Source organism: Carex rostrata, chromosome 3, assembly GCF_964058835.1.
Source record: "Carex rostrata chromosome 3, lpCarRost1.2, whole genome shotgun sequence".
NCBI classification, from domain to species: Eukaryota; Viridiplantae; Streptophyta; class Magnoliopsida; order Poales; family Cyperaceae; genus Carex; species Carex rostrata.
In genome coordinates, this window is record NC_135920.1 from 14,335,717 (window position 1) to 14,349,760 (window position 14,044).

The 14,044-nt window shown below is 30.8% G+C and overlaps 1 protein-coding gene and 1 long non-coding RNA gene across 2 annotated transcripts; one reads left to right on the forward strand and one right to left on the reverse strand.

The window, feature by feature from the left end:
* The first annotated feature begins 1,864 nt into the window (after nt 1-1,864).
* Nucleotides 1,865-4,366, forward strand: LOC144551673 (2-oxoglutarate-dependent dioxygenase 21, chloroplastic-like). The gene is made up of 3 exons (XM_078299736.1): nt 1,865-2,056; nt 3,145-3,380; nt 3,634-4,366. The coding sequence occupies exons 1-3, from the start codon at nt 1,865-1,867 to the stop codon at nt 4,205-4,207; spliced, it is 1,002 nt and encodes a 333-aa protein (XP_078155862.1). The 3' UTR covers nt 4,208-4,366.
* LOC144551674 (uncharacterized) lies at nt 1,973-6,307 on the reverse strand. Its single transcript, XR_013510854.1, has 3 exons — nt 6,191-6,307; nt 3,116-3,220; nt 1,973-2,110 (listed from the first exon to the last, which is right to left on the reverse strand). It is a non-coding gene; the product is annotated as an uncharacterized LOC144551674 (long non-coding RNA).
* Nucleotides 6,308-14,044: the final 7,737 nt, after the last annotated feature.

Here is a 14,044-nt window from a genome sequence, read left to right on the forward strand (position 1 = left end):
TAGTTTTTTCTGTATGCTATCTTTAGCATATCTCAAATCTAAAACAATAAAACTGGTATTCTAAGTGGTTTTACAATACCACCGGTAGCCGCAGCAAAAGGGAAATCTAGGTTCGTTGGTTTTAAGACGCATCGAAAAGGATAAAAAAGAGAGAAGAAAAGAGGGGAACAACTTCAAAATTACATATTTACCCCTCTTAACTTGAAAGGTACGCATTTTCTTTCAAAACTTCAAAAATTCACAAATTTACTCATTTTATTGTCTTTATATTAAAAATCATTCTAAATTTATAAAATATCTATTTAATTTTACCTTTTATTAAAAATATAAAAAATATGGAGCATGTTTAAAAAAAAATACCAGTCTTATAACTGATCGATTTTTGAGGACAAATAGTTCATTTCTTTACTTCTTATGCATAACTAAATGTCATTGTGTATACGTCAAAAGTAAAAAAAATAAAAATAAATCATTTGTCTGGAAAACTGATCAAATATAAGATCGGTATTTTTTTTTAAATAGGCTAATTTTTTTATGTTTTTAATAAAGGATAAAATGAATATTTTATAAATTTAGAAAGAGTTTCAATACAAAAGAAAATATAATGGGTAAATTTGTAAGTTTTTAAAATTTAGAGGAAGAATTAGGTATTTTTTTTCTCAAGAAGAAATAATATACATTAATGCCCATGCACTTCGCTTTCCACAAAAAGAAATAATTTTTCTCAGGAGCATGGGGCCATGTGCAGAACCCGCCGCAAAAAAATAAACGAAGAGATAGCGCCTTCATATTTATCATCAGAAATTAATAAAATAGAATCCATCTAGAATTTCTCGCATTCAAATTTTGAATTTTGAACTCATAACTTCACACTTAGTTATGAGTTGGCTCATAACTTTTTTATTACAACAAATAATTTCTCGCATTCAAATTTTGAAATCATAACTTCACACTCGGTGGACATTGTCTTTTATCAGTAGACCAAATACTTATTCCAACTTCATCTTCTTCTTGAAACGAGTTAAAAAATGAATTGAATTAACACGAACCAAGCTGAAGAAAGCATGAATTCATCAATGACAAGCCGAATCAGAATCATAAATGTTTCAAAATGCAGTAAATACTTTAAGAGATCTTGCCCAAAAATGATCTTGATCTAGCTCAAACATGCGAATATTCCAACTATAAACTGAAACTTAATTTAAACAATCATATAGCTAGCCAGTACAATAACAAAAATTGCAGAACTTAACCCTGGTCAAACATTTAAACTCCACAACCATTAAAAAAAGGTTAAAAACCAAAATCAACTAGTCCCAAATCAGACAACACACTACTGAAGATTTGAGATAGATACCACATGACATAAACACCACACCGGTGGAGTTTGGCCCCCACTCCCAACACTCTAAAGTATACACCATATTTTCTGGTCTAGTTTCCACCAGTATACATCACAATATCACATAAATCTTGGGTACGCATCACCTGCCAGGTTCTTTGAATTGCACTGTTGGAATCCAGATCCTTTGCGCATTGCCGAGTTGCGGGAGTTGCATGGCGAGTCAAATTAAACTCCTACGAAAAATCATTTTTTTTTTTTTTAAGATAGTTAAATTGTACAATGAACAACCTGTCCCACACAGGTACCATAGGCTGTGCCTATACCCAGAAATCCACACTCACTGTAACAGAGAACCCCCTTTCTAAGGTTTCCAGACAAAATATTAGACAACTTGGCCCAATGGGACCAAATTCAACCCCCCAGAGGTAGCCTATAAATAGATGAGTTCCAAGCAACAAGTGGATGTCAAAAACCAAAGAATAGAAACATACCTACCTCTCAGTATACAACTCTCTTTCTATGAGTGTAAATTCATTGATTGGTGGGATGTCAGTTGCGCAACTGAGAAGCACCGACATTCCCAATGAAGCTGTAACGAACCAAATACCTGTCATAGATTTCGGTCTTCTCAAACAGAAAAGTACTCTGCCCACCAGGTCGGTAATAATTGAAGATATCAAGAAGGCTTGTCAAAAGCTCGGTTGCTTCCACGTATGCATTTCTTCTTATCTTAAATACGGCATCATCATCAGCCATATTTGATTCCTGTTATAGATGATAAAACAATGTTTTAGAGTAGGTTTTATTCTGTGTTACTTATGCTCCTTCAACTCTAAAATTTATTGCAAGCACCAAAATAGACTCGTTATTTTGACAAAAGGTTCATAGCAGAGTAGATAGTTTTATTTTGACAAAAGAGATGGTTTCATATGAAATAAAGAAATAATTAAAACCTGAAGGATAAGGTGTAACATCTGGAAAGGATAAGGTGTAAACTAGGCAGTCCTTATCTACCAAGCTCTTGCAAAAAAAGCTTGTCTTAAATCATTGCAATATCCTTGTGAAGGGAGAAATAACCACAACTGCTGTGAAATGTGAAAAAAAAAATCCCTTCATAATCTTAAATTCTATCCGAATGCCAAAGTGTCATCTTTCTCACTCATTTAAATTAGCTCAGCAAGAATAGAGGGGGGGAATTTTGATCTTCGCAGAAAAAAAAAAAAAGTTCAGAAATAAAATAAAGATGTTTTACACTTGTGACAAATGTAGAGAGAAATTGACTTTTAGATAGGTAAATCTGACAAAATGACAGTGGCATTATGTCTTCAGGTGTCCAACAATAAATCTCAAACCCCCTAAACCTCACCGACTGCCCCAACAGATTTATGTTCTTTTTTGTTTTAACTGTTTTACTTTCCTAATATATGATGGCAGGACCCTACTATCAGGGCATGAATAGCAGCATATATGGACCCGACACACAGACAAATCAACAACCATCCCCTATCATATTTAATAATAGAAATATATTTATATTACTTAAAAAAATGGTAATAAAAATACATCAACCTCTTTCAAATCTCTTTGGAGACATATTTAAATAAAAAACAAAAGAGAAACCTTCATATCTTCTTGGAGACATCAAACAGAAAATAAGGACAAACAAAACATATCGATTAAAATCTCCAATAAAAAACACACAAAAATATGCATATTAAAAAAACAACATAAAGCTGTACATATTTCAGTTAAAAAGAAACAATGTTTTACCTGATTCTAACCCAGTATATGGAAAGCAGGTGGTGAACCATGGAATCAGTAAATCAGTTATTAGTGGTGCATTGGAGGCAGCTTCAGCCTTTTTCCACCAGGCAGCTGAAAAGAAATCAGAGTTTGAGTCTTCTGATATAACAAAGCCAGTGAGATATGAAGCAGCCTTACAAGGAAACAACTTGTCAAGGCTTCTTTTGAAGCACTATGCCAACCCACTCAAGGATTGGATTCCATTTTGGCCACAAAATCCACCCCATTACAGGTACTAATTTAGTTTGTTGGTATTTCATAATTTTCAGATAATTGTACTAGCTACTGAAGTGTTGTGCCAGTAATTAGTTATCTCCTGATAATTCTTTTCGAGTTTCATATTAAAGTTCTTATGTGTCACCACAGTGTTGTGCCAGTAATAATTTGTCTCCTGATATTTCTGTTTGTTTTTTTTTTTTTTCATTTAATAGTTCTTATGTGTCAGTGTACATGAATGTTATATATACTTCCTTCTCTTTTTTCAGGGAAAACATGGGTGCTTACTCAAAAGAAATACAGCGAGTAGCTGTGCAATTACTAGATGCAATTCTAGAGAGTCTAGGTCTGGGCTCGAATTATCAAACTGAAAAATTAGAGAACGGAATGCAACTTATGGCCCTAAATTACTACCCCAATAAAAACACATCTCAGAATTTCAAACTTGGTCTACCAGCACACTCTGATTACGGCTTCATAACCATCATTTTTCAAACTTGTGACGGACTAGAAATAAGCCACAACAATGGTGCAACGTGGCAACCAGTGCACATCCAATCTGGGGCATTGCACGTGCATTTGGGGGACCACATGGAGGTGCTTAGTAATGGGACATACAGAAGCTTGGTGCACCAAGCTGTGCTTGGTTCTGAGGAAAGGATCTCCATGGCAAGCATCCATGGATTCTCTATGGATGAGAAGGTGGGAGCTTTGAAAGAGCTGGTGGACGAACAACACCCAAAAAGGTACCGAGAGAGCAGCTTTAGAGACTTCTTGGAATTCATCTCTACTGGATGCAATTTTGGCGGAAAGAGCTTTGTTAAGAGCCTTAGGATTGCTTAATATGTGTTTGAATCTGCTCTCTAGATGGAAATAATACTCCAGAGCTTAATCGTAGTAATAAATGGTTGCCTATTCCATTTTCTAATTGATTTCAGTAGAGCATGTAACATACAGATTATTTATAGTGTTAATTGGTTGCCTATGATATGACAACATTTAGTTATGGCTCCTTTTTATTAAAGATGAATTGGTATGACATGTACCACTGTACCAGACATAGTGATTGGGTAACACCATATGTTTTAATCTGTTTTATTGTTTTGTCCAAATACGATCCACTTTTTGACAAAACCTTGCAAATGTAGAGAGAGAACTTATTTCTCAAATTTGTCTTCCATAGAGCATTAAACTAGAGACAACTTATTTCATAATTGGACAACAAACCAGAATGAAACTCAAAGAGTAACCGGATTTGATAACATTTAAACCATACACCTAATAGACCCACATTAGATGGCGTCAAAATACAGGAGAAAAGAAAGTCCTCAGAAAATAATCAAATGGAAAGGTGTGATGATATTGTACAGAATATTATCAGAGGAGGATGTGATGAAATTTGTAGTTGAAAAAGGCACCTCAGAACTTCCCTCGCATTAGAGTTACTATTCTAGCACTAGTACTCGACCTTTCTATATCTAGATAAAAAGAAAACATTATACTATTCACATTCCTTGCTGTTATTTTTGCATATTTTGTTGCCAGGCAGATGAATGCTTTCAATTAAAGTTCAAATTTCAACAAAATAGTTATAATTTCATTTTGTATATATCTCATATGAATATCTAACAACATTTGGAAACAAAGATATGTTCTAAGTTCTAAGTTCTAAGTTCTAACCAATCAGATTAAATAGAACAAGTAATAAAGAAAGGTATTTTCTTTGATCTCTCTCTTTAGATTTTTGTGGATATATATTGATTCAAAGGAAATGTGTGTGAGATATAATTATCGGAGTTACCCGTCGAAGAATGACATACAAGTACTGTGAATACATGAATATCATGATAATTAGGATCAGTGCTATATATTTCTCCAGAGCATTTTAACACACAATATTTTAATAGGGGGAATTTCATGCATACCCCTCAAAAACTTCAAAATTATGTATTTGCCCCTCTAAACTTTCAAAACTCACAAATTTACACACTCTATTGCATTTTATATTAAAAATCATTTTATATTTATAAAATACCCATTTTACCCTTAATTAAAAGCATAATAAAAGTTGTATCTTGTTTAAGAAAAATGACGGTCTTATAAGAAACCCATTATACCCTTTACCCTTTATAAAGTACCCATTTTGCCCTCGAAAAACGGACACCTATTGTACCCTTTACCCATTATAAAATACCCATTTTGCTCTCGAAGACTGATAAAATATAAGAAAGACATTTTTCTTAAACAAGCCACAATTTTTTTATGCTTTCAATTAAGAGTAAAATGGGTATTTCATATATTTAAAATGAGTTTATAAAAGACAATAAATGGGTAAATTTGGGGGTATTAAAAGTTTAGAGAGAAAATACATAATTTCAAAGTTTAGAGGGGGGGGGGGAATATGTAATTTTGAAGTTTTTGAGGGATATACATGAAATTCCCACATTTTAATATGATTTATATTACCCGTTTTCCTTGCACTTTTCAAAAAATTTAAAAAAAAATTAACCCACAAAATCTTTTTTTTTTTTTTTTGAAAGTAATAATGGAGGAGATTTAGCAACACATTACATACTCAAAGACTTCTCTAGCCAAGAATGCAAATTTGCAAGTACATTAAATATTACAATTCAGCACAAAGTGATCTCTAGTTTTCTGCTAATTAAATGAATAAAAGAATTTGGGGCGAAATCGATTGGACGGTATTTAATTTTTAAGCACTTTGTATGTAAAAACAAAATTATCTCCATTTACCGATACAGAAGGGCAACAGTTCTTGTATGATCTAGCAAAAAAAATTGAAAAAAAAAATGGAGAATCACTTACACATACAGAAGATCTCACAGCTCTTCTACCGTGATATTGAAAGTTTGAAACTTCCCATAGCGGTGGCAGCAAGTAAATAAATAAACTCCTACTAGAGTTAAAGAAAGGATGACTCCCGAGAGATATGGCAGCAAGAATTCATCTCACATCAAGTAATCTAAATTTTGAGTTTGGATCTGAACCGTCCAATTTGCTTTGGCACGAATATTGAAGAAACTCATGCATTCCACTTTGGATCGAATTGGCCCGGATTCTTATCGGACGGTCAGGATATAAACTTAAATTTTGGGTTACTTGAGGGATTCGAACCCTAGTGGCAAGCTTCTTGAACTTTCTAGTCCTTAGACCCCTCCAAATTAAAATACGTGGAAAGAAATTAGAAATCTTCGCTTCTCAATTGCTAATAAATACGAAGTTTCTGTGTACCATTATCATAATGCGTGATGGATCATTTAATTTATAATCTTAAAAATTGCTTAAAACGAATTAATGTGCGTTATCTAAGCAGGTGACGCCACAGAAAACCAATTTAACAGCCCGTGAGACATGAGGTATAAAAATGTTTCAAAATTTATTTATAATTTTTTTCATACCTCTCGACTTTATACTATATTAATTTAAAAATTCAAAAATGTTACATGTAAACATATTACGTGTGAAGTAATTCTGTTTCAACGGTCTACTCATTTTATATCACAAATTCTACATAATTCAATGTTTTATTCAGCTTAGGAACGTTGAATTTATAGTTCAGCACTTCAGCGTTTCAAGCTAAATAATGCAACATTCTAACTTAATTTTTTACTGAAAATTCAATAAGAAAATAATTTAAATTATTGACAATTAATTTAGTGACAACTAATTTATTTTAATCAATATAAACTGAGGCTATAGTACTCTGCAATGCACAAATTATTCTGTGCATTGGATTCATATCTTCGTCTTCAAAATCTAAATAGTCAATCCGAACCGCTCAACATTATTATCATATGAAAATATACTTGGAGACTAAATTTTATTTTTTTTGGAACTTTTTTACTATTTTTTTAGGTTCGTAGAAAATCGCTACTTTCGGATGGTCCAGAATTTTTAGATCAAGTGATTTTCTAATTGTCTTAAAAAAATAGGACTGCACAAAAAGTTCGTAGTTCATGATTCGATTTGAGTTTGATTAAAAAAAAGTGCACAATTAATTTGATTCAAAATTAGTTCGTTCTAAAACAAATCAAACTAGTTCGTTTCGAATCTTATTCAAATCATACTCAAAATGGGTATGATTCGTTCGAAATTGATTCGCGAACTATTTAGATTCGAATCTTAAATAATGCAACTAATGGATTCAACCATCAATCTTTAATAATGCAGGAACCCAACTTATATCATAGCTAAAAATTGTTAATATAATAGTAACTTATAATAAAAAAATGTTTCAGCAGCGTAACAAAATAACAATGGAACAAGTTTCATTTGACTAGGTATGTGCCGTAATTTTAATCAATCCAGCAGCGTAAAAGGTAAGAGAATCTTGAGCTGGTCCATAATCCATCAGTGTGAATTCGTAAAAGGTAAAAGGAAACCGTGTGAATTTTGTTCCGCACAAAGAAAACTAATGCATAAACCACCGGTATAACTAGGGTTGGCAAAAAAAATTGTAGTTCATAATTCAATTGACTTCGATTCGAAAATTTTGTAGTTTGTAATTAATTCGATTCAAAATTAGTTCGTTCTGAAACAAATCAAACCAGTTCGGTTCGAATCTTATTCAAACTCAAACTCAAACTGGGATAAGTTCGATTTGGTTCGATTCGTTTGCAGCCCTACAAAAAAATAGTAAAAAAAAGTTCCAAAAAATATAAAATTTAGTCTTCAGATATATTTTCATATGATAATAATATTGAACGGTTCATTTTTGTTCAACGAATTCGATTTTTTGAGGAAAAATAAAAATCGAGCTCATATTTGATTTGATTTGATTGAAGCAAATACATGGGTTGTTGTAAGTTGTAACTAAAGAAGAAAGAAGAAGATCATGTGCCCAAAATTGTTGAGCTAAACAAGAAAAATGTAATTAAATTGCAAAGTAAAAAGTGAAAAGAAAAGTAAAGAAATAAAAAGACAAGAAGAAAGACCATTATTTATGAATTCAGCATCGACTAATGTGGACAAGATCCAATTATGTGGATGTGAGGCAGGATCTTATTGGATCTACAACCGATCCTGTAGTGTGAATTGGAGCAAGAAGAAAAAAGAAAGAAAGAAAGAAAGAAAAAAATCCATTAATTGGGTCCGCTAAACCTAACGAGGCCTGTAAATTAAGAAAGGAAAACCAAAACCAAGCCCAATGCTTATTTATATTTTGCTACACAAGTCCAAAATGCATCTCCAAATTTGGAAAACTCCTTTCAATTTCCACAATAACAAATTAGAATTAGAATTATGACCACTGTGCTACAACCACACATGTGTTAATATATGAGAGCGGCTAAACTATATAAAAACTTTAAAAAAAATAAAAATTCAATTTACTTTCAAAATATATATGATTAAAAAAATTTTAATTATGAGAATGACTAAGCACATTTCGGTAGATTCGCTCCTGCATGATTAATAAGAGACATTTTTATATATTTTTTATGTTATAAGCATCAAGATATAAATTTTATCATTATCATACGGAAACAAACTCAACATTTATTATGCAACTCTGTTGTAAAGCGAGTGTATATTCTTTGAATAACTTAATTTTTCAGTTTCATCGTGTTTTACATCTTTTATTTATGTTTTTAAAGTTTAAACAGTCAATTCAAATCAATTAACATGATCTTGATAGTAACTGTGCTTGGATACCAAATTTTATATTTTTTTTGAATTTTTTTACTATTATTTTAAATAGATATAATATCACTATTTTTTAGCTGGGTTGCATCAAAATTCATGTTTTAAATAATGTGAACGGTTTGAATTTTTCACATATCAACTCAAATAGTCAAATTTTGAGATATATCAGGTGGTGTGAACTCTTGCAAAGAGGGGACGATTTTGTTACTCTGTTTTGATATGACCATAGTCACAAGATTCGCGAATTAAATCTGAATAATTCATCTTTTTTGGTAATGCCGAACCAAACGCCGAATTATTCGGTTGGTTAAACTTTGACCGAATTAAATTCAAATAATTTGCAAATTTTACAAAAAAAAAATTTCCATAACATTTTTTTTTTGTTATTTTGTTGTTTGCTCTCTTACAGGACTGACCAACTGAGATCTCTGATCCGGATAATTTGGAATCATTTCCAAATTACGAATATTTGACCTCGCCAAACCAAATACGAATAATTCATATGTTACTATGGATATGACAGAACACCTGACAACATGCGTAGCATCATTGAATTTGCCATAGCAGATCCATGAACCGCATAATAAGGAGTACACGAGGGATCTTTTTAACTAGCTTTTATCTTATCGAAATAATATCCTCATTTAAAAAAAAAACCAATAAAACCAATTCGAGTGTCTCCCGCAACAAATGATTTTTCTAGGTCAAAAATAACAATATCAATTTTTGTCAGCCGGTACAAGGTGGTGGTTGGGGAGTCTAAACGGGTATGGTTGACCCGAATTATGGCAGTTCTCTAGGGTGTGTGGAAACAACGGAATGCTCGTATTTTTGGTCGTCCGTCGAAATGTGGTTGAAGTGTTGTCGAAGATCTGTTGGAATTGGTTGAGAAAGGAGATTTGATGTTTTATTTTATTTTATTTTTCTGAAGTTGTAAATACATCTATTTTTCCTTGTACTTCTGGTAGTCGCTACATAGTTATCAAAAAAAAAAAAAATTGTCAGGCATTGGGACACTATTTGATTGACACCTGTGGGTTATATACTCAAAACTATATTTCAAATATATATATTTTTTTAAGAAAAAAAATCTTCACAGAAGCTGTAAAGTTGTGAAAGAGAAATAAATTATCAATATTTGAATAACCAATAATTCTAAAAAAATTATTCTAGTCAACTGTATTACTTCAAATCTACTTCATTAAATAAAATGCAACATTCGCCCTTTTTGAAGAAAAAAATAGATTACTAACAAATGGTTTTATGAAAACATTTAATTATTCAAAGGAACCATTTTAAAATTTTGAAGTTTCTCGTGTGTTCAATATTAAATTTTTGCTTCTTTGAGATTTAAGATTGATATTAGAAATTTGCAGGCTTTGGAAGTATTTTTTTTATTAGGATCAAAATATACACAAATTACTATTTTTTTTTTAAATATCTAATAAATTTTTTTTTTCTAAATATAGAAGAAGCCAACTTAGTATATTTCTTAACGTTTTTCATCTAAATATTGTGAAAAAAATAATATATTGACAAAACAAACTAATATTATGCCCGAACACATCTTGTTATATCAAATTGAAGCTATGATGGTTCAAATATAGCACCAAAAAAAAATTGTAAATGTGAAAAAAAAATAGACAAAAAGATAGATTAAACTTGCTGAAAACATACTTTGTAATATTAATTATTTTCAAAAGCAACTATGACTGTGTACAATTAACAAAAAAAAAAAAAAACAAATGATGATGAGAAACTAATTGCCCGAATTTATTCTCTTTTTTTTACTTTAAAATTATATTATTTATATATTACATCCTGTCGTCAAGAAGTTACCAAAAATCCACCTAGTTGTATTGAAATTATCGAATTTATTTCTGTCATCCAATAATTTCACATCAATTGATTAAAAGATGAAATTATTAAATATTAATTAATTAATTCCAAGACGCCACTGGCTTCATTTAACCAATAAAATCAAGAGAAATTAAAAAGACAAGACCATTGGCTGGTGTGCTTTTCTATGTCACAGTGTCAATGGTACACTGTATTAATTTACTTGTAATTATTTTCCATTTGCAAGAAAATAAAATATATGAAACAAAAGAAAAGAAAAGAAAAGAAAAGAAAGAGAAACAGTTGAAAATAAGACGAGATCAAAGGACGAATCCACCGTCTTATCAAGTGATTAAAAAAATATTAGGGACTAATCCACTATAATTTTTAATTCATTATTAAATTTCTTTGGATGATGAGATCTGTTAAGCTCATTGGTCTCACTCTGTTGCGACCACGTCATGCGAAAGGGAATCGTTTGTTAGCTTAATTATAATATGTGATTTATTTATTGAGGAAATACTGGATTTAAAATTGCAAAACTTTAGAATTTTTTTATTTTTAGAAATTCACTAAAAATAATATAGAAAATAGATGGGTTGTATGAGAATTTAGATTCCATAGAAAAAAATATAATTATTGACTGAGTTTTTTTAGACAATTATATAAAAAACATAATAAAAAAAATGATTTATTGACTGCCACACAACACATAGTAGACCACACGGCTAGTTTAGGGAGTAGTGTATTATAATTTATAATAAATAAGTTAGGAGATAGTGTTAGTGGTTAGTAGTTAGTGGTTGGTAGTTGTAATTAATAGTATAACGGTTAGTTTTTAAATTTCTTCTATAAATAGAGATACATGTAAAGCTCAGAATAAGAATACAATAATAAGTTGTTTTCTTTATTCTCTTCTCTTGTCTTATAAAAAATAACACAAATGTAAAGAAAAAAAAAACCTAAATTATTGATTCGGTTAATTTACATTGCACTTATTTTAAGTTTTGGTATGTTTATATTTATATATTAGTCTATAAATATTGTATTATTATGTATTTTTTTGTTTTTATTGTAAGGTTTCGGATAGAGTACAAGGGTATAGTTCAATTGCAATTCAATCAATTAATCACTATCTAAAACATAATTCATATGTAAAACTAAATTCAATATAGAGTTTACCACTAGTAGCGCAACAAAGACTTCAAGCATTGGTCGTGATCTTCTTTTCTTCTTTGTGTGACAGACTTATGCAATAATAATAACTACATCTTTATCAATATCCACACGAACAAATTGAAAAACAAATGTGAATTGGAGTGCTTGCGTCAACCGACAATCCTCTCTCTCTCTCTCTCTATTTGTGGGATACGTAAGTGTGCAACAATGCAGAATAATCAAATCGAAATGAATTATTGTAAACATATTTATAACCCAAAGCACCTGTTGGTTGCACCACTTTGTTGGCACCAATTCAGTCAAACCCTTTCAAAGAGAGTGCATAATTTTGAACCATATTTTATGCAACCAATATGGTTTAGTTCATATTTAATTTCATAAATTAACTATTAATTTTGGTCCAAACTTTTTGAAATGTATAACATTCTTTTCAATATTATTACTATTAATTATTGTTGTTGTTGTTGTTGTTGACTTCACTCAACTTTTGAGACTTGAAACAATCTTTTTTTTTTGTTCCGAAAAGAATTTTCTGGTTTCACCCTGAAAACTTCACAGATCTCCTCACATATTTTCTAAATTTTAAAAATAATAAAAAGTATGTGTATCCTATCAAAAGTTCCGCATATTTAAATTCTGAATTTTTATGTGGGTTTTTGATGGATTTTTTCAGTCTATAAATTAATTTATATTGACTTAAATAAATTAATTGTTCTCAACAACAAATTAATTTATTTTGTTATTTCTTTGAATTTAATTTTGTTACTCTACATCTCCTAATTTTTTTTCAATTAATGGTATACCACTTATTTTTTATTAAGGTTGCTCACTTCACGTTTTAAATAAAACTGTAAAATATTAAATTATCACAAAAAATGTAAAATACAAATTACTTCGGTTCTGTAATATTTGGAATTTCTATATTGAAGTACATTTATGCGTATATTTTCTAAGAAACTGAATTATAAATAATTCGGTCTCTTTAAACATGCCCAAAAAAAACGAACCATTAATTATTTAATTTGGTTCCTTAAGAGGCAATATATCCATTTATCTATATTAATTTTAATGAATTTCTAAAAATAAAAATCCAGCCAAACATGATCCTCATTTTTTTTTATTCCCTTTCAATCGGAATTGTGACCTTCTGACTAATTGCAATGGTCCCTTTAAGTTCAATTGCAACACGCAACGAATTTACAATCAAGTTCTTTAGATGGGGAATGATTCAGTAAGTTGCGCATCTTTTCAAAATAATTGAAAGTTGTGACGTTATACCGCAATCGACTGAAATTTTTATTAATAGCATAACAAACAAACAAAAACACTCTAGATTTCGGAGATTTTCATTTTATCCGGGTCGCACAACTAATATGTGGCCCATTTATGGGTGTTGATTTTATGATTTCTGAGGAGATTATATTTCTGCAATATATATGTTATATTTATTACAACAGTTCCTACATCTATTTATACTAAAATTCTATCTAAGTTACCGTTTGTACTATTTTGCTATTTATGTCTATACGGTACACGTTACCGTTTATTTTATTTCTATAAAAGCCTATTTCCTATTTTCTTTATTCTTGACCTCTTGATCTATGATGAGTGTCTGAGATCAATTCTTCTATGTTTCTTCTTTATTTTCAACACTCCCCCTCAAGCTAGGAATGTATATGTCATACAATCCGAGCTTGCTAGTGATAACCTCAAAATGTGTCGGATCCAAACCTTTGGTAAAAACATCCGCTAATTGATCTTTACTTCTCACAAACGGTGTTTCTATTTCTTTGGCTTGAACTTTTTCTCTAATAAAGTGGCAATCCACTTCTATGTGTTTTGTTATTTCATGAAACACCGGATTTGATGCAATATGTCGAGCGGAATTATTGTCGCAATACATCTTCATAGGTTGATCAAATTTGATGCTCATATCTCTAAGTAGTTGTTTGATCCATATTAGTTCACTCGCGGTGGATGCCATGGCTCGGTACTCCG

Bases quoted from the DNA above. Each gene is read 5' to 3' on its own strand.
- LOC144551673 (XM_078299736.1), top strand. From the start codon at position 1,865: ATGAGTGTAAATTCATTGATTGGTGGGATGTCAGTTGCGCAACTGAGA. The intron at 2,057-3,144 runs GTATGCATTTCT...TATGGAAAGCAG, and splicing joins AAAAGCTCGGTTGCTTCCAC to GTGGTGAACCATGGAATCAG. The intron at 3,381-3,633 runs GTACTAATTTAG...CTCTTTTTTCAG, and splicing joins CAAAATCCACCCCATTACAG to GGAAAACATGGGTGCTTACT.